The sequence below is a fragment of the Chiloscyllium plagiosum genome, chromosome 17 (assembly GCF_004010195.1).
Source record: "Chiloscyllium plagiosum isolate BGI_BamShark_2017 chromosome 17, ASM401019v2, whole genome shotgun sequence".
NCBI lineage: Eukaryota > Metazoa > Chordata > Chondrichthyes > Orectolobiformes > Hemiscylliidae > Chiloscyllium > Chiloscyllium plagiosum.
In genome coordinates this window covers 41,667,668-41,689,418 of record NC_057726.1, presented here as the reverse complement: position 1 = coordinate 41,689,418, position 21,751 = coordinate 41,667,668, and the positions used below count along the sequence as shown (strand labels likewise).

Below are 21,751 nucleotides of genomic sequence, written 5' to 3'. Positions count from 1 at the left end.
TGGTTGCGGATCGTTAGCTGTCTTCCTGTTTGTCCTATGTAGTGTTTTGTGCAGTCCTTGCATGGGTTTTTGTACACTACGTTAGTTTTGCTCATGCTGGGTATCGGGTCCTTCGTTCTGGTGAGTTTTTGTCTGAGTGTGGCTGTTGGTTTGTGTGCTGTTATGAGTCCTAGTGGTCGCAGTAGTCTGGCTGTCATTTCAGAGATGTTCTTGATGTATGGTAGTGTGGCTAGTCCTTTGGGTTGCGGCATGTCCTCGTTCCGTTGTCTAATGTAGTGTACAAAATCCCATGCAAGGGCTGCACAAAACACTATATAGGACAAACAGGAAGATAGCTAACGATCCGCATCCATGAACATCAACTAGCCACGAAACGACCCGACCAGCTATCCCTAGTAGCCACACATGCAGACGACAAGCAACATGAATTTGACTGGGACAACACTACCATTATAGGGCAAGCGAAACAAAGAACAGCCAGGGAATTCCTAGAAGCTTGGCACTCATCCACAAACTCCATCAACAAACACATAGACCTGGACCCAATATACTGGCCACTACAGCGGACAGTTGAAACTGACAACCGGAAGCAGCAGGGACAGGGCACTATAAATGCCAGAGGAAACACCACAGAAGCGCTTCACAGGAGGCTCCCAAGCACTGAGGATGTCACCTAGACAGGGGACGAAACGTTTGCAACAAAAACTTCCAGCTCGGCGAACAGAACCACAGCAACGAGCACCCGAGCTACAAATCTTCTCACAAACTTTGAGCAGTATTTGTGGACAGTATTGCTGAGAACTATCAAATTGCCGCAGAGTTTCTGCTGTGGGGGCATGAAGTAGGATTTTATTTGAATCACATGTAATATTATTATATCAAAGATTGTTTCAATCTATAAAAGCCCTGGTGAGACCAGAATGATGGCAGTTGGGTTGGGTGCAATGACATTTCTGTTGAACAATCCCAAGCGTAATAAAAAAAACAACCTAGATGTTTTGTTCCTGTAATGAATGTGTGAAGGCATTTCTGCCTTTATATTAAATAACAGAATCAAATATTGCTTTGTGATTTGCATAAAATTGTGAATTTATGTCTCATGTAGACCTTTGAAAGAAAGCACATTTAAAGCATATATGTGTATGGGGAAATCTTTGCCTTTACTGAGCATGTGCAATCCAACTGCAAAGCTTCACGCATGATTAACTGGGTGCATCATAGAGCTTCATGAAAGAAGTGAAGTGAAATTGTCCACTGTCAACCTTTTTTCAATATTATCCTTGACAGGTTTAAGGGATTGTCTCAATGTTTGTCAGATGCATTTTTATAGTTTTTTTTTGCAAGTCCCTCCTAAACTCTCTTCTCTTCTCACCCTTTAAGATCTTTAAATAATCTGTCTCAATGTTGACTTGTGCGTCAGTGCCTAATTTATAATACTCTTGAGCAACATTCTGATCATTTTGTTACATTTTGCTATATAAATACAGGTTGTTGTTGAGGAGTGCACTGCTATTCATTCATCAGAGAATTGGCTGCATCCTGACATCTTTTTTTTGATTAGATTAGATTACTTACAGTGTGGAAACAGGCCCTTCGGCCCAACAAGTCCACACCGACCCGCCGAAGCGCAACCCACCCATACCCCTACATTTACCCCTTTAACCTAACACTACGGGCAATTTAGCATGGCCAATTCACCTGACCCGCACATTTTTGGATTGTGGGAGGAAACCGGAGCACCCGGAGGAAACCCACGCAGACACGGGGAGAACGTGCAAACTCCACACAGTCAGTCGCCTGAGTCGGGAATTGAACCCGGGTCTCTGGCGCTATGAGGCAGCAGTGCTAACCACTGTGCCACCGTGCCGCCCATCTTGAATAACCGCTGCTTCACCTGGAAGGTCTGTTTAGCCCTTGGACACTGAGAAGGGAGAAAGTAAACGGGCAGGTGTTACACCTTCTGTGGTTGCACGGGAAGATGTTATGGGCCCTTCGGGGGATGTTGGGAGTGTTTGAGGAAGGCTGAAAAGGGGGTGAAGGAGAATATGTGTCTGGTGGTGGCATCCTTCTGGAGGTGGCGAATGATCCTCTGGATGTGATGGTAGATAAGTATAAGGGAGACCCTTTTGCTGTTGTGGGAGAGTAGAGAAGGACTGAGGGCTGAAGTTTTTGGTTAAGGCAGAAGATGGACATTTCAGAGGCATCCTGGTTTAAGTTGACATCATCAGAACAGATGCGATGGCGATGGAGGAACTGGGGGAGTGGAATAATGTCTTTACAGGAAGCAGAGTGAGAGCATGTATAGTCAGTGTATCTCTGGGAGTCAGTTAGTTTGTAGTGGATATTGGTGGCCAGCCTATCCCAAGAAATGGAAACTGAGATGTTGAGGAAGTCAAGGGAGGAGTCAGAGATGGACCTAATGAAGGTGACAGTGGATTGGAAATTGGAAGCGAAATTGATAAACTTTTCCAATTCTGATGGAAGAGGGAAACAGCACTGATGATATCATTGGTGTGCTGGAGAAGGAATTGTTGGTGGGGGCAAGAACAGGACTGAAACAAAGAGTGTTCCATGTGTCCCACAGGAAACAGGCATAACTAGGGCCCACGTGGGTACCCATGGCCACCTGAAGAAAGTGAGGGGAGTTAAAAAAGTTGTTCAGAGTGAGGTTGAACCCAGCTAGGCGGAGGAGGGTGGTGGTGAAGGGGGATGTTTCAGGCCATTTTTCTGGGAGGAAACAGAGAGCCTTGAGACAATCCTGAAGGGAGATGGACATATAAAAGGATTGCATGTCTGTAAAGAAGAGGTGGCTAGAGCCTGCAAACTGGAAATTCTGAAATGACCATAAAGCATCAGAGGAATTGTGGATGTAAGTAGGCAGGGACTGGACAGGGAGGAAAAACCCAAGTCGAGGTAGGAAGAACTGAGTACTGTGGGGCAGGAGCAGGCAGAAACCATGGGTCTACCAGGGATCCCTGTTTGTAGATTTTGGGAAGGAGGTAGAAACAGGGTTGAGCGACTGAGCTTGGAGGAGCGGCAGGAGGGATAACCAGATAATAGGAGGTTAGTGACCATTGTGGATATGGTAGCCTGGTGGGGTCATGGTCCAAGGGAAATAGGAGGAGGTATCTGAGAGGTGGTGCTCGGCCTCTGCAGTGTAGAGTTCAGTCCTCCAGACAACAGCAGTACCACCCTTGTCAGCAGACTTAATCACAAAGTCAGAAAACTTGAGCTCCAGTACTAGCCGTTCCACTAGCCAAGCTGTCCCAATACAGCCACAATGCTTACTGACCCAGAATGTGGAAAATTGCCAGTTGTCTCCTGTGCAATAAAAGTTGGACAAATCCAACCCAGCCCTATCAGTCTACTCTTGATCTTCAGCAAAATGTGGAAAGTGTCCACAGTCCTATCAAGTAACACTTGCAAAGGAATGACCTGCGCATCAGTGCTCAGTTTAGGTTCTGCCAGACCCAGGTTACTTTTGATAGTGTTACAGCCTTGGTCAAAAAATATTCAAAGGAGTTGAACTCCTGTGATGAGATGAGAGTGACCACCCGAGAAAAATTTGACTCCGTTGGAATTGGGGGTGGGGGAGGAGGCGGGAAGCTCTTTGAAACTATTTGGAACCCTACCAAGCACAAAGGAAGATGATTGCAGTTGTTGAAAGTCAAATCTTTTCAGCTTCAGGACATCTCTGCATGAGTTCCTCCGGGTAGTGTCCTCGTCCCAACTATCTTCAGCTGCTTTATCAATGATCTTCCTTCCATCAGAAGGTCAGAAGTGGGGATGCTCACTGATGATTGGACAACGTTTAGCACCAGTCATGATTCCTCAGATACTGAAACAGTCTGTAACCATATGCAACAAGACATCTAGACTTGCGCTGGTAAGGGGAAGTGAGTACTGCAAATGCTGGAGATTAGAGTCAAGATTAGAGTGGTGCTGGAAAAGCGCAGCAGGTCAGGCAGCATTCGAGGGTCAGGAAAATGGACATTTTGGGCAGAAGCCCTTTATCAGGAATCTGCCCCTCATCCTGATGAAGGGCTTCTGCCCGCAATGTCGATTTTTCTGCTCCTCGGATGCTGCCTGACCTGCTGTGCTTTTCCAGCACCAATCTAATCTTTGACTCGTAAGTAGCAAGTAACATTCATGCCACACAAGTCCAGACAATGATCTGCTCCAACAAGAGAGAATCTAATCATTGTCCCTTGACATTCAGTTGCATCACAATGGCTGAATCCCTCATGATTAACATCCTATGGGTTGACCACCAACCTCCGTATACATCGTATGATCCTCCATCATTTCCGCCACCTACAAATGGACCCCACTACCAGAGATATATTTCCCTCCCCATCTCTGTCCGCTTTCATAAAGACCGTTCCCTCCATGACTCCCTTGTCAGGTCCACACCCCCCACCAAACCACCCTCCCCTCCCGTCACATTCCCCTGAGACTGTAAGAATTGAAAAACCTGCACCCACAGCACCCCTTTCACCTCTGTCCAAGGACCCAGAGGAGCCTTCCACATCCAACAGAGTTTTATCTGCACTACCACACATGTCATTTACTGTATCTGTTGCTCCCGATGCAGTCTGGGGATGCTCTACACTGGGGAGACAGGATGTCTACTCACAGCACGCTTCAGAGAACATCTCCAGGACACCTGCACCAACTAACCCCACCGCCCCGTGGCCGAACACTTCAACTCCTCCTACCCCCCCCACCGTCCTATCCCGCCAAGGACATGCAGGGGCCTGGGCTTCCTCCATCTCCTCCATTGCCACTCTCTAACCATCCGACGCCTGGAGGAAGTATGTCTCATCTTCCACCTCTGGACCCTCCAACCCCACAATATCAATGTGGATTTCACCAGTTTCCTCATTTCTCCTCGCTGCACCTCATCCCAGTTCCAATCTTCCAACTCGGTACCCCTGTCATGACCTGTCATACGTGTCATACCGATCCGCTTCACCCTCCTCTCTGGCCGATAACCATTACCCCTGCCTCCATCTATCTTCCGCCCCCCCCCGCCCCTCCCATTTATCTCATCACTCTTTGGCTCACAGTCTCATTCTTATGAAGGAATTTGCCCAAAACATCAATTCTCCTGCTCCTTGAATGCTGCCTGACCAGCTGTGATTTTCCAGCACCACATTCTTGACAAAAATTTAACTGGACCAGTCATATAAGTACTGTCTACAAGAGCAGGTCAGAGGCCGGAATCCTACAGCCGGTCCTTTCTGAATGAATTCAGCTCCAACAACACTCAAGAAGCTCGATGCCATCCACACAATGCCCACTGGATACCTCATCCAACACTCTGAACATTCCCTTCCTTCACCACTGACATGAAATGGCAGCAGTATATCCAGGTTCCTTCTTCCAAACTGATTACCTCGAGCACCGAAAGGTCATGAGCAGCAGATGCACAGAAATACCACCACCTACAAGTTTCTGTCCCAAACCCTACATACATTATCCTGTCTTAGAGCCATATCACTGTTCCTTCAGAGTCACTGGCTCAAAATGCTGGAGCTCCCGAAGCATTGTGGATGTACCTACACCCCCCGGTTCAAACAGGCAATCACCACAAACTTCTACAGGGTAATTAGGGAAGGGCAGTAAATCCTGGCTGAGCCAGTGGTGCCCATATTGCATGAACAAATAATAATAATAAAAACATATAATAACGGATTGAATGAGATCAAATCAATTGTAATGTAATTTCCCACCATTGTGTGAGCCATTACTTTAGATGAACGATACACTTGCATTGCCGTTGCTGGAACCCCTCATAGGGAACATAATAGAGTTCATTATGACTAAAAGCAACCATGTGAATATGTGGTAATGTGGTTTTCTTTATATTTGCATACAGTAAAGTTTGTTTTTGTTTAAAAATGTGAAGTTTTGTGATATAGTGATATATAGTTTAGATATTTATTTTCTTCAAACGTTAGCAATCCCTTACAAGGTTGTAACAGCTGTGATTTGGACTCAACCTTGCAATTGCTGTCACTGACAAGGGCGCAAGGAGCTGTCTCTAGGGTACACCATCATGACTAGAATGCCATTCCTTCATGGTTGATGGGGGAGGTGGTATGTTGCAGTCCACCCTCCAGGATGCCTGCCTGTCATGGAGTGTGTGTGTGTGTTGTGTGTGTGTGTGTTTTTCATGGGGTGAGGGTATCACTGGGCTAGGTCAGCATTTATTACCTGTACCTAATTACTTAGAAGGCAGTTAATGGCATTGTTGTGGGTCGACAGTCCCATGTTGGCCAGATCAGGTAAGTTTGGCAGTTTCCTTTCTTTAAGGCCACCATGGTTTCATGACCACGACAATCCACCTTGGTTTCATTGTTATCCTTAGACTCTTAATTCCAGTATATTTTTATTGAAATCAAATTCAAATCCAGGTCCTGAGAACATTACCCGGGTTTCGAGATTAACAGTCCATCAATGATACCACTAGGCCATCACCTCTCAACACCAGATTAGTGATAATGCATGAGAGCTAAGTTTATTCTAAATGATGCAATGAAATATAAAATAGTTGAAAAACTAAATAAATTGCAAAAACTGGAATTAATCTCCTCTTACAAATCAATATAGTCCAATACTTAACTAAAGTTTAACTTTTAGATTTGTTTTCAGTGACATGGGTTAAAATTATATTTTTTTCAAGCTGTTTGGAGAAAATGATTACATTCATTTCCCATGATTACAAAAATTAGGAAATTATGATTCAGGGTGATAAGTTGAAAACAACAAAGCCACAAATGTCTTTGATTAGTTGGCAAACCACCTAATTAATTGAAAGTTACATAATAATTTTATTGAGATGGTTAGACTCCGACTATTGATGTCTTTGCTGTACATGAAACCGTTGAAGTCCTGTATTAAATCTTGCTTTGTTTTGCAAGCATTTTGCTTAGATTTGTGTGTGTTTGGGTAAATCCGTTCATATACAACATACAGTTAACTGTTAAAAACGAACATTTGATATGCAGATTAATAGTTTAAATGTAAAGTATTTAACTCTAACATATCCCCTGTAGCTAAATTTGAAACAAGACACATTGCTGAGAAACAATCAACAATTGAAACATCTGCTGCAACATCAAGGAATCTTGTCACTTGAAAGTGAATGGGAATCAGATATATTAAGAGATAATGCTGGAAACACTCAGCAGGTCAGGCAGTATCTATGAAGAAAAAAAACATAGAGCTAACATTTCAGTGTAAAGACTTTTTGGTCTTACAAATATACCTATGTAGATGAATCCTGAAGAAGTGTGCTACTAGTGTTATTCAGACCTTTTTAGTTACTATGTACAAATACTGATTCTTGTAATTTATTGAATGGAAGGGAATGTTAGCTTGATTTGCAGTAAGGATGGCTATTATATGGTTTTGGATATATCCTTTTCAGTGTATTTTCTTGATTGAGTTAGTATCATGCAACTCTACAATCTGGATAGGAAACCCTAACTTTGGTCTCTTTTTATGTTGGAAGCATGTCCATCACAGGCAACAGACATTGAAGAAAATAAATCTTAATATTACAACTTACATTTTCCTATTACGGAGAACTGTGAAGTTTAGGAAATTTTGCAGAGAGTAATCATAGATTCAGAGTTAAATAGCATGAAAACAGACCCTTTGGTCCAACTTGTCCATGCTAACCAGGTATCCTAAACTGATCTAGTCCCATTTGCCAGCATTTGGTCCATATCCCTCTGAACCCTTCCGATTTTTGTCCCATTCCAAATGCCTTTTAAATGTTGTTATTGTACCTGCCTCCACCACTTCCTCTTGTTTCATACACGCACCAACCTCTGTGTGAAAAGGTTGTCCCTTAGGGCCCTTTTATATACTTTCTCTCTCACCTATGCCCTCAAGTTTTGGACTTCTTTTACCTGGGGACAAGATTGTGTATCTATTCACCCTATCCAAGCCCCTCATGATTTTATAAACCTCTATAAGGTCACCCCTCAGCCTTGAATGCTCCTGAAGAAAAACTCCCCAGCCCATTCAGCCTCTCCCTATAGCTCAAGTCCTCCAATCCTGACAATACCTTTGCAAATCTTTTTCTGCACCCTTTCAAGTTTAGCAACATCTTTCCTGTAGCAGGGAGTCCATAATTGAACACAATATTCTCTGAGTAGCCTCATCACATGACATCCCAACTCCTATACTCAATGAGCTGACCAATAAACACAAGCATGTCAAATGCCTTCGTCAAGGAACTATGCACCTGCATCCCAAGGTCTCTGTTTGGCAGCACTCCCCAGTGCCTGACCATTAAGTGTGTAAGTCCTGTCCTGATTTTCCTTACCAAAATACAACATCTCGCATTTAGTTAAATTAAACTCCCATCTGCCACTCCTCGGCCATTGGCCCACCTGATCAAGATCCCATTGTATTGCATCTCCAATTTTGATGTCATCTACAAACTTACGAACCATGCCTCCTTTATTCATTTCCAAATCTTGCTGTGGAGAAACTGATTCAATTAGTTGTTTCTCTGTTTAATTATCCTGATTAATTTCCTGCAGAATAAATGTTTAATCTTTTACTCGATACCTACTTATTTGTCATGTGTTTTTACATACCAGCTGTGATTTGTAATAAACTGATTATGTTTAAGTTAATTAAAGAAAGCCTTTTATTCAGTATGGCAATTATAAAAGAGAAATTATTGGGCATTTTGATGATTTAATCAAAAAGATTTATACTAATAGTATCATATAACTTTGTGTGAATTGTAACATACTTGACTGTCATGTAGTTAACGCATAAAATCACTGCATTGGATTCATACTCGATTGGCTAAAGTTCTTGATTCGGTCACAACTGAACAGACAGGTAAGATACCAATGAACACCATAGCAAATGCAAATGAATATGACCAATAAACTGTACATAGAGGAGCAGATGTTGAATAGATTACATTCTATAAATGCTTTTTGGTAATTGTTTTGACTGACATTTTGGTTTTTGTACTGATCTGCCATTCAATTGGTGCAACTATTGGTGCAAGGCCATTCAGCCTTGTGAACATGCTCTGCCACTCAGTGAGATCATGGTTGATCTGATCATTCTCAACTTCACTTTCTTGCCATTTCACTGTAACCCCGACTCTTTGATTGTAATTCTCTCTGTCTTGGTCTCGAATATACTTAACCTCCCGGCCTTAATAGCCCTCTGCAAGAAAGAATTCTACCGATTCATTAACCACTAGAAAAAATTCCTCCTTAAATGTATGACCTTTTCATCCAACATTATGCCCTCTGCTCCTAGATTCTCTCTTAAGACGAAACAATCTTACTGCATCTTTTCTGTTAAATCCTGAAGTAATGGTCAGTGAAGGAGGTTATCTAAGAGTACAAAGAGATCTTGATCAGGTGGGCTAATGGGCTGAAAAATAGAAGATGGAGTTTAATTTCGATAATGTGAGATGTTGCATTTTGGGAAGGCAAACCAAGATAGGCTTACACAGTTCATGGTAGGGCTCTGGGGCGTGTTGGTGAACAAAGAGAGCTAAGGGTGTAGGTTCATAATTCCGTGAAAGTGGTGTTGTGTGTAGACAGTGTGGTGAAGAAGGTATTTGGTATGCTTACCTTCAATGGTCAGTGCATTGAATATAGGATTTGGGATATCATGTTGCAGTTGTACAAAATGTTGGTGAGGTCAATTTTGGTATACTGCATACAATCCTGGTCACCCTGCTGCAGGAAGGATATTGTTACACTAGAAAGCATGTAGAAAACATTTAAAAGAACATTGTTGGGACTGGAGGATTTATTATAAGGCGAGGATGGATAGGCTGTGGCTTTATTTCCTAGAGTATCGGAAGCTCTGAGATGATCTTGCGGAGGTTTACAAAATCATGAGGGGCATGGATAGGGTGAAAAGCCAAGGTCTTTTTCTCAGGGTAAGGGAGCCTGTAGTGCATAGGTTTAAGGTGAGAAGGGAAAGATTGAAAAGGGGCCTGAGTGGCAACATTTTCACACAGAGGCTGGTGCGTCTATGTAATGAGCTGCCAGCAGAAGTGGTAGAGGCAGGTATAATTACAACATTTAAAAGACATTTGCACAGGTACACGGATAAGAAGTGTTTAGAGGGATATGGACCAAATGCAGGCAAATGGGTCTAATTATGTTTGGGATACCTGGTTGGCATGGTTGAGTTGGACCAAAGGATCTGTTTCCATGCTGTATGATTCTAATTAACCCTGGATGGTGGGCTTTCCCCTCAGAATGTTTCTTTCTAGTAGGAATATGCTCAATCTGTGTATTCTGAGATATCGCTTAAATGTTGGCCACTACTGCTATTTTGGTCTATTCAGTCATCTATTATGAAAGTTCACCTTGCTTAGCATTCATGCCTACATAGTTGCCCTTATTTAAATTTAAAGTACCAATCTTAGACCCATTAACTCCCTTTGAAGCTGAATGTAAAATTTAATTATACTGTGGTCATGCTAACAAGGAGTGCCTCTTCACAAGTCCATTCAAGATTTTGCCCAAACTTGGCTCATTACCTCTCCATAATATCCCTCTGTTGCCCTACTCATTCTTCTAGTCACCAAAGACCATAAGGAGCAGATGTAGGCCATTCAGCCTTGTGAACATGCTCTGCCACTCAGTGAGATCATGGTTGATCTGATCATTCTCAACTTCACTTTCTTGCCATTTCACTGTAACCCCGACTCTTTGATTGTAATTCTCTCTGTCTTGGTCTCGAATATACTTAACCTCCCGGCCTTAATAGCCCTCTGTAAGAAAGAATTCTACCGATTCATTAACCACTAGAAAAAATTCCTCCTTAAATGTATGACCTTTTCATCCAACATTATGCCCTCTGCTCCTAGATTCTCTCTTAAGACGAAACAATCTTACTGCATCTTTTCTGTTAAATCCCCTAAGAGTCTTGCATATTTCAAAAAGGTCACCCCTTGTTTTTGTACTTGTCGTTGCCAGAAGCTCTGGTTCTTGTGGCCAGCACCATCTTTAATGCCTAGCTGTGCACCAGTTCAATTACTGGCAGTCTGTGTGGCCTGTGTAGTTCCTGTCAATTGTCCAGATGTTTTGGAAGGTGGTAAGTTGGTGCTATCTAATTTCTGTCTGGCAGGTGGGAGAGTGGGAAACTGCGTCTCAGTGAGGTGAGACAATGTAAAAGGTGTATGTTACTACATGCTAACACATTCAAATAGGCCCTCCAGCCACAGTTTAGAAGGAGCATTGGTCTGGTCACTCTTCATTTAGTGCTGTTGGCTACTTTTTCATTGGGCTGAACCATGGTCACTCTGGGTGCTTTGTCCACTAAATATCAATAGGCCAGGAATAATCAGGGGGTTGATGCTCTGAAACGATGCAGGGCAACTTAATGCTGGGGAGTGGTGGCAGACTGCTCAGATGTAGACGGGGTTGTAACGGACAACTCCATGTCGAAGTGGGGAATGATGAGCGTAGATAGATAAGGTGTCATGCAGGAGAGGGGGGTCATTGATGGGGGGAGAAGGAGCACATTGGCTTCCAGAGGGGAGATGGTGAAATACAAGATCTGCGTAATGACCTCTTATACCTGGGACTGGGGCTGAAAGATATGCAGATGCAGCCTTCGATAGATGTGTTGGGTGGGACTTGAGGAGGAGGTGTGACATCTTTTGGGTTGACTGTAAGGCTTATTAGGACGGGGATGTTGATGTCTGGGGGTTCACTGTCATGGTGAGATGGATCCTGGAACTCGCAGTTCAAGGTGTTGCCACTGTTGCCTTCCATTGTCTTGTAAATTACAAGTGTGTAATGAAAATGGAAACTACTACATTCAGAGTATATGGGGTATGTGCTGCCATTTAAGGAGGAAGGGTGGGTCTGCCACTTACAGCTACATCAGGCCCTTCAAAGGGTAACCCAGTAAATCCATAACCAGGCAGTAAAGATAGACGTAGACCTGTGAGCTCAACATTGTGACTTCTGGACATTCACCTGCTGTGTGCAGTCCAACTCCTTGATCCAAGCTCTCATGATCATTTCAAGTGATGAATAGTTGAACCTCACTAATGCCTGTAATGCAGTAGTAATGTTTTTTCACCTGGGAAGATGGAGCTGAGTTGGAAAGTCACAGTCATTTGTAATTCACACATTGCTAGCTCATGGGCTAGCAACTGCTCACTTTACACCAGGGCCCATGGAAAGCCATCTAGTGACAAAGGCCCATGGCTTCAGCACATGAACATGTAGATACTAACAAATGTGAGAACTTATTGACAATAAAGTATCACTTATACCACTATTGTGCCCTTAACAAGACTGTCTTCTTTCATATCCACGATGTTTCAGTGCAAATCATGTGTCCACAGCTGGGGTGGAGGAAATCTGCTGTACAATGGAACCCGTTGGCCTGGAGCTTTGGTCAGCTGACTCTGGGAACACTTGTCTCAAGGGTGCAGACATGCTGTGTGTCTTCACCAGGAACCAGTGTATCCTCCTCAGCTTGAAGGCCCACAAGCTGACACTGGCAAAAGTGGAGGTGGAAGGCCAGGTAACCTCCAATGTCCTGAGAGGAGATGTTTGGATTTGGTTCCTCCTCTAGCTTAGTGCCCACCAGTGTAGCTGTGCCTCCTTGTGAGGAAGAGTCATCTGGAGTAAGGCCAAAGTCCCTTCTTCCCCTTGTCATTCATGCTAGGGATCAATGGCTGTGACGATGTTGTGCAGGACCATCTGCATATCCAGCAGACTCTGAGACTGCTGGACCTAGCTCTCCATGACAGCCACCAACCAGTCCATGGAGGCAGTCAGATAATTACATGTCTGAGGCAGCAGGGTTCCTGTGACATTGCTGCATTCCTGCAGCATTGCACTATGGATGCCATTGCCCCCCAAACCTGCCCACTGGTCCTGTTTCTGCTTTTGCACTTGTATGAAGTCCCAGATGGCTGACATCATTGTGTCATCTCGTGCCTGATGCCGAGTAGGTGTCCTGTATCTGACTGTCTTTTGAGTGCTAGTGAGCTGGGGTATTTCTTACCTGGCCAGCTGCAGAGATGTGTTAGTGAAGTGCTCCCCAGCAGGTGTTCCCAACTTTAACTAAGATGCCCACTGAGGTGTAAGTTTGTCATCTGGTAGGGGCTGCAGGAGGCAGCCTTGCCAACGCTTCCTCTGATGTACCGTTCTCTTCCTCAGCAGTGGTGGAGCTGATGCCTTACAGGATGGCCTTCTTGATTGTGGCCAATGTGGATGTGCCACTTGTACCTGCCAGACAGAAGCGAGAAGAACCATCATGACCAAGGCTAGAAAGTTGTGGCATGTGAAATATGCATTGATCATGAAAGTTGAAGTATAATGTTAGGACGTGAATATCTTTGCATCTCCATAGGATCTACACCAGTTCTCATTGGCGAGGGCTAAGCTAATTTCCTCAAAGGAGGTGAGGAGCCAAATGTCAGGTATCTTACCACGAGTCCCGGCCTGACTGTAGGCCGTTCTTTCCAGGAATCAGAGAAAGGGAGGGGGAATCGAGTAAGTTGACATTAAGTGGCATAGCTGTGAGTGGGCCAAGGCTTGAAAGGTGGGCAAAGGTGGTGAGATGTTGTCCGGAGACCGAGCAGAGGGCATGTAGGGTTAGTTGACTTGGAATTTTGCAGTAAGTGAAAGCGATTGATGGAAGCTGCTGCATGTAAAAGTGAGAATGGGCCTTTGAGTCATAGAGATCCACAGTACAGAAAAAGACCATCGAGTTTGCACTGATCAAGAGCAATTATTCTCATCCCATTTTTCAGCACTGGGCCCATAATCTCATATGCCTTGACATCGCACTTGTACATCTAAATACTTTGTCAATGTAATATAGGTTTCTGCCTCTATATCCTTATAGGTAGTGAGTTCCAGATTCCCAGCACCCACTGGCCTTGATGGGAGGAGTGTGCTGTTGCTAAGACTGAGTGAGATGGCCTAGTTTAATTATCAGAGTCTAGATGAAGGGCTTTTGCCCGAAAGGTCGATTTTCCTGCTCCTTGGATGCTGCCTGACGTGTTGTGTTTTCCCAGCACCACTCTAATCTAGACTCTGGTTTCCAGCATCTGTGGTCCTTGTTTTTACCTAGTTTAATTATCACCAGACTAATAATCCTGAGACATGGGTTAACGTCTGGGGGCCTGACTTCAAATCCCTCGTGGCAGATGGTGGTATTTGAATCCAATAACAAATCTGGAATTAAAATCTAATGATGATTATGAGACTTTTGTCTATTGTTGGAAAAACCCATCTAATCCATGAATGTGCTTTTAAGGAAGGAAACTGCCTATTCTAGCGTATATGTGACGGTGGATCTATGGAAATGTGGTTGACCCTATTTGACCTCTGGGCAATTAGGGATGGGCAGTAAATGCTGGCTGGCCTGCAATGCCCACATCCTGTGAATGAATTTTTAAAATCGCAGAAAAATGAAGGTGATACCCACTCTGATGAGCGGAGAAAGTCATTGACCTTCCTGCATTTGTTGGGTGTTTCTTTGAACTGTGGAGACCACACTGACCCAGGCAGTGAGCTCCTACCAGGTTGGTAGTGTCTGGTTGCATGATTTCCTCTGGTGCTTCTGGGGGAAGAGGACGTCCCTTCCCTGCACTATGCCTTCTGTCAGGATGTTGAGAACTCTGTCCATAAAGTATAATGCCAACTTTGTGTTGTCTGCCATTGTGTCCACCAAGTAGATTAAAGTCTTACAGGGCAGCTCTGGTTAACAGCGCTTCTGAGGTGCACAATAGCCTTTCCAAGATGGTATTTCTATCAGGAGTACTGCTGGAAAGACCCTCAAACTCAAATGTTAGATTTTTCAGTGAAGATCTGGGATTCATGTTGGAATCCTAACAGCGTGCAAGCAGGCCATTCAGCTCATCAAGTTCACATCAACCCTCTGAAGAACATCCCACCCTGACCTGCACCCCCACCCCAGTCCCAATAACACTAATTTCCTGTGGCTAATCCACCTAGCCTGCACATCCCTGGATACTATGGGCAATTTAGCATTGCCAATCCACCTAACCTACACATTTTGAGAGGAAACTGGAGCACCAGATGAAACCCACGCATTAAAATATAATTACTCTTGAAGTAAAGCCTTCCATCCAAGGTGTATATTTTGTTGTGAAGATCTACAAAGTGAACACTTTTCTTCTGAACTACCATTCTTGCTACATACAATAAAATAGATATATTGAATAACTCAAGCCAAGTTACAACAATTTTCAATATAAACGTTGTAAGCAAACTGGAAAAAGAAATCACCAGCCAGGCAAGATCACATAAATACAGAATATAAAGAAACATCATCACTATGAGCAGCTCAGAAAGCACTCTCCCTGAGCAACTTTTGAATCCACATGACAATATGACTTCGGGATATCTGTTCAGGAGTGAGTTCAGTGACTTGGTGAATTGGACTAGTGTCAGGTGAGCGGGGCACCACAGTTCGTGAGCTAGATTTGACTATAATGTGAGAAAATTCGCTAGACCTTCCAGAGAGGAACGTTTCATGAAAATCTGTGAAATTCATACAAGGTCAGCTTCAGACCCAGATTTCTCTTATTTTGTATATTTGTGATGTGTGTTTTGAACTACCATTTGGGGGCGACATGGTGGCTCAGTGGTTAGCACTGCTGCCTCACAGCACCAGCGACCTGGGTTCAATTCAACCCGCAAGTGACTGGTGTTTGCATGTTCTCCCCATGTCTGCATGAATTTCTTCTGGGTGCTCCCATTTCGTGTCTCAGTCCAATAATTTGTAGATTAAATGGATTTGCTGTGCTAAATTCCCATAGTGTCCAGAGATATGCAGGGTAGTTGGATTAGCCATGGGAAATGCAGGGATAGGGTTGGTGGGGGGGACGGTTCTGGGTCTGGGTGAGATGTTATTTGGAGGGTCGATGTGGACTCGATTGACAGAATGCCCTGCTTTCACACACTGGATTCTATGATGAAACTCAGAGCTTCACTGAAAAATCTAACATTTGAGTTTGTGGATTTTTCCAGCAGTGCCATTGCTTTAAGCTCCCTAAGTTGTTTTTTAATCAATTGCTAGCATGAATTTGCCTCCAGATCCCAGGGTGATATTTATGCAGCTATTTATCTGTTCATTTATCTGTATGTATAAAAAAATGCATATCTCTGATGAGATCACTCACAAACCTACTTTTGAATTCTAATGTGTACCACTTCCCTAAAAGTTATAATAGGTTTGTAAAGTACCAATTATTTCATTAATAAAAAGCAGAAAGTGTCAAGATCGAATGCTCATATAGTAACAAGCCCATCCAAAATGCTATCCTGAAATAAAAATGAAAAATTTTGAAACAAATTTTGCATGCAATAGGTGTCAAAACAAGCTATTATCACTTTTTTTTAGAAATTAAGTTACATTGTACTCATTATAACAAAAGTTAAATGAAATCATTGTTGTTCCAAGAATTAAAGAGCCTGGAAGAATTAAATATAGTTTTGTTGTAATGTGATGTGCAAGCAATGCTACTAAATTTACTTGACAGAAGTCATACTGTCATGTGGATTCAAAAGCCGCTCAGGGAGAGAGCTTTCTGAGCTGCTTGTAGTGATGGTGTTTCTTTACATTCTGTATTTATGTGATCTTGCCTGGCTGGTGATTGCTTTTTTTCCAGTTTGCTTCCAACTTTTATATTGAAGATTGTTGTTACTTGGCTTGATTTGTTCAATATATGTATTTTATAGTATGTAGCAAGGATGGTAGTTCAGAACAAAATGTTTACTTTGGTTGATGGATTTTCACAACAAAATATACACCTTGGATGGAAGGATTTACTTCGAGTTAATTGCATTTTAATGTTGAATGTAATGTACTGTTTACATATCTAATTTAGTCCTGGAAAAATTGCTAAAACAAAATAATCCAACATAAAAGCTCTAATTATATTATCAAAACAGAATGAAACTGTAGCAGTGAATTAAAAAAAAATTCAGAGTTGATATATAAAATTGCATTTTTATCAATTTTGCTTGTAATATGATTAAAGGACTTCTTTATTTTTTGTTTTCATTTTTCGGAATGACTATAAATCTTGCTGTAGTTATTGTTTATTGACAATTTAAAAAAAATTAAGTCCATTGAAAATTCTCACATATGGTGTTCTTGGCATTTGATGCAATCGGCTGTCAAAATCAGACAAATGACAGCTCAGAAAGGTCAAGTAGGTCAGAGTTCCAGGAGGACAAAAGCTGATAACAATGTGAAACTTGCAAAGACACCTTATCATATTGGTCTAAAGCACAGCAAGATTTTATAATTTTCTTTGGGAAATCAACTAGGTTTTAATATGCCAATTGCCCAGTAGCTGTCTGATATTTCAGTAATATCAATTTAGTTGAATGTCCATTTCTTTTGTTTTAATTTTCTTTGTGAAACAAACTTTGTTTTCACTAAAATTTATTTTCACTTAAATTCTGCAATGGCTAAATGTTTTCATGTTTTTAGCATCAATATCATTGGAAAACATCATCTTATTGGATTGAGGTGCTGTTATTTCCAGACCAAACAAAACCGTGACATTTGTAATATTTTAGAAATATTTCAGGAACTTTGTATTTTTATGACAAGCAATTACAAGCTTTTGTTGTGCTCTGTCTCATCATATATTATCGACACACAATGGGGGTGGAATCTTACTTGGCCAAGGGGCGCAGGCTGGTAACATGTAGGGATTGTTCCATGATGCAGTCTGACTCCTGGGGAGGCTTCTAATGGTGGGAATGGCTTTAACTTGTCTGCCTTCGACCAGAGATGGGTGGAATTTAAAAAATTAAAGGCCGATTGTGACCATTTTCCATGGGCTTTTGCCTGTTGTGGAGCTACACCTTTTAAGGGTAGGGAGGGTGTTGGCTGTAAAAAGGCAGCCTCTCTGCAGCTTCCTGGAGAGTTGGACATTAAATGGCTGAAGGGAAGTGGGGTGGAAAAGTGGCAAGGCTGTTCCAGTGCTGTTAATGGTAGGATTTTTCTTCTTTTGGTGTTTTGCCTCTTTGGTACTGCCAAAAATTAAACTGGTGGGATTTCAGAGGTTGCAAGAGTTTTTTGCTCTGTGATTGGTATGGCAGCCTGGGAGGCAGGCCCCACTTCCTTAACTAGCTGGCTGCTACACTTTGATTGCTTGCTCATAATATTGAGGAAAAAGTTCTGTCTTCCATCCAAATGTGCTGGCCATTTGAAAAATACTCCAATGCTGACTATATTGATAATTGCCAATGAGTTTGTTTGAAAAAGATGCACATTCTGTGAGAAATAACATCTGCAACAATGCTGCTACATAAATAGCAGCTGAGTGCTGGGGACAGTCGTGTAGTGGTAACATTACTAGACTAAGCATATAATTCTCAGCAATGATCAAGAAACTACCAGACTTGTCGCAAAATCCCATTTGGTTTGCTCATGTCCTTTCGGGAAGGAAATATGTTGTGCTCACTGCATCTTGTGTATATTTGACTCCAATTCCACAGCAATAAGATCGATTCTTAACCAAAATCTCAAATAGTCATAGAGTCATAGAGATGTACAGCATGGAAACAGACCCTTCGGTCCAACCTGTCCACGCCGACCAGATATCCCAACCCAATCTAGTCCCACCTGCCAGCACCTGGCCCATATCCCTCCCAACCCTTCCTATTCATATACCCATCCAAATGCCTCTTAAATTTTGCAATTGTACCAGCCTCCACCACATCATCTGGCAGCTCATTCCATACACGTACCACCCTCTGTGTGAAAAAGTTGACCCTTAGATCTCTTTTTTTATATCTTTCCCCTCTCACCCTAAACCTATGGCCTCTAGTTCTGGACTCCCCGATCCCAGAGAAAATACTTTGCCTATTTATCCTATCCATGCCCTTCATACTTTTGTAAACCTCTATACGGTCACCCCTGAGCCTCTGACCCTCCAGGGAAAACAGCCCCAGCCTGTTCAGCCTCTCCCTATAGCTCAAATCCTCCAACCCTGGCAACATCCTTGTAAATCCTTTCTGAACCCTTTCAAGTTTCACAACATCTTTCCAATAGGAAGGAGACCACAACTGCATGCAATATTCCAACAGTCCTGTACAGCCATCACATGACCTCCCAACTCCTGTACTCAATACTCTGACCAATAAAGGAAAGCATACCAAACGCCTTCTTCACTATCCTATCTGCCTGCGAAACCACTTTCAAGGAGCTATGAACCTGCACTCCAAATAGCTTCGAAAGCGACTCAATTCTATCCAATAGTAAAGAAAAGTTGAGGAACAATAAAATAAGATGCACAACCTGGCTTTGAGCTAGCCACCAAACATTGTGTCCAGATCCTACGATGTCTTGTCGAATCAGGTCAAACATGGGTACGGAAGCCTCCCTGCAGGTTACCCACCTATCGCTCTCCCTCAGGTGATGAAACAGTGTGTTTCATGCTGAAGACCACTTTCATATGATAATGGGGCATCAGGGACACAAAATGTTTCTACATAGTGGAACATCAATGCCCAATATTCACTTGGAAGCACTACTACTGCTCAAAATTGGCAAAATTCTGAAAGGCATATGACCCAGGCAAGGCCTGTGGAATGTGTTGAACAAACGAACAAGGAAAACCCTATGTGACCTTGTCCTTACCATCTACCTTTTCTAATGTATTTGCCTATAACAGTATTACTGGGAGTGATCACTGCATTCTGCAACAAATAACTCACTTCTTGACTTTAGAGGTGGTCCACTATTTACAAGGCGCAAGCCATGTGTCATGGAATACTCTTGGAATACTCTTCAGCTCCAATAATGGCAAATGAAAATCAATTCAGATGAACATGAGACGATGCACTTGAGCATGACAAGCAAGGCAAGGGAATATATGATGATTGTTCGGATCCTGGGAACTACCAAGGATTAGAGGGACCTTGGCGTGCAGTTATACCAGTCACTTAAGATACCACGGCAGGTGGTAAAGAAGGGAAATGAGACACTTGCCCTTATTTGCCAGGGCACAGAGTGTAAGAACAGAGAGCTTTTCTTGGAATGTATAAAACATTGGATAGACCACAGCTAGAATGTTGTGTGCAGTTCTGGAATCTACATTATAGGAGGCATGTAATAGCACTGGAGAGGGTACAGAGAAGATGTAACCGGATATTGCCTGGATTGGAGAGTTTCAAGGATGAAAAGATATTGGACAGACAGGGATTGTTTTCCTGAGAGGAGGAGATTGAGAGGGGACAAAATGGAGCTGTATATAATTATGACGAGCAGAGACAGCGTAGACAGGAAGGATGTTTTCCCATGATGGATTGATCAATGACCCATGTGACATAGATTTAAGGTAAGTGGCACAACATTAAGAGGAGATGTGAGGAATTATTTTTCAGCCAGAGGGTCGTGGGAATCTAAAACTCATTCTCCTATAAGAGTGGTAGAGGCAGAGACACTCAATATTAGATGTAAAGGCATACAAGGCTATAAGTTCAGTGTTGGACAGTGAGATTGGATTAGTTAGTTGGCTGTTCCTCAACAGTGTGGACGTGATGGGGCAGAAGCCCCTTTTCTATGCTGCAGATCTCTGTGATCTTAATGTTCAGAATATTGACACCATCCAGATCTGTATTACATCCACCATCTTGAATATTTACATTTTCCCACCTTCCAAATCTGCATCCTCACACTCCTAGAAGATCAAAGACAGCAGGTGATAATCCCGAAACATCATCAGAACCTCATCACTGGCAAGTTCCCTTTCAAAACCTACCCCATCCTGACTTAGAATTCTATTGTCACTGCTTCAGTGTTGCTCAGTTGAATTCCTGTCGATTCCTTCCGAACAATACTGAAGGTGTACTTAGATGACATGATCATTAGTGGTTGAGAAGGTGGCTGACCACCATCTTTGCATGGACAATTAGCAATGCACATTAAATGCTCACCTTGCCACAAACACCCATGACTGATGAACCAATTTTTAAAAACTGGTTAATAGAACTGCAATTAAATGTATATAGACCTTGAAGAGTGTTGCAATTAAAATGCACATACCTGCAAAATTTCACTTTAAACTACATGCAAAGATACCTTTTGTTCTATTTTTTGAACGAGTGCAGGGATAGAATTGGAGTTAAAATTTTGAAACCAGTTTTCTACAATGTATTTAAGGTCTCACACTATAATCTTTATTTGCAAGTTCCATATTTTTTGAAAATCCAAGTAAGGTATTTTATTCAATATTCTTCAATTTAATCATTTTGAGAGATATAATTGAGGTATCAGTTATTCAAAGTGTAGTCACTTATCAATGATGTAGTATGGTTAGCATTTTTGATATTTTCTTTCTCAACCCTGTTGTTCAGTATTTCATGTGTGTTTACCAATAAATACTTATCTTTTAATATTTCCACACCACAGTTATTCACATTATAGTATATTCTGCTTCATCAGCAGGAGCCTCAGGAGGAGACCAGGAGTATGATACCAAGGACGGACAACTGTTGGAAGACAGACACAGCATGACCAGTCAGGAAGAGAGAAACGAAGATGATGAAGACATGGAAGATGAATCAATTTACACCTGTGATAATTGTCAGCAGGACTTTGATTCACTGGCTGACTTGACAGAACATAGGGCACATCGCTGTCCTGGAGGTAATGTTAAATTAGCTCTGCATTCTGGCTAGGGTAGACTGGGTAATTGGGTACAACTGATTAGGAACTATTT

At 42.5% G+C, this 21,751-nt stretch overlaps 1 protein-coding gene across 6 annotated transcripts in view; it reads left to right on the top strand.

Moving 5' to 3' along the window:
- znf423 (zinc finger protein 423) overlaps positions 1-21,751 on the top strand; it is a 376,444-nt gene that overhangs the window by 102,731 nt on the left and 251,962 nt on the right. For 5 of the 6 annotated variants that reach the window (XM_043706939.1, XM_043706935.1, XM_043706937.1 and 2 more), the window contains one exon: positions 21,475-21,678. In XM_043706939.1, the coding sequence (XP_043562874.1) occupies positions 21,543-21,678 (136 nt within the window). In that variant the 5' untranslated portion in view covers positions 21,475-21,542. The remainder of the gene's footprint in view (positions 1-21,474; positions 21,679-21,751) is intronic. The other variant, XM_043706936.1, reaches the window with a different exon arrangement.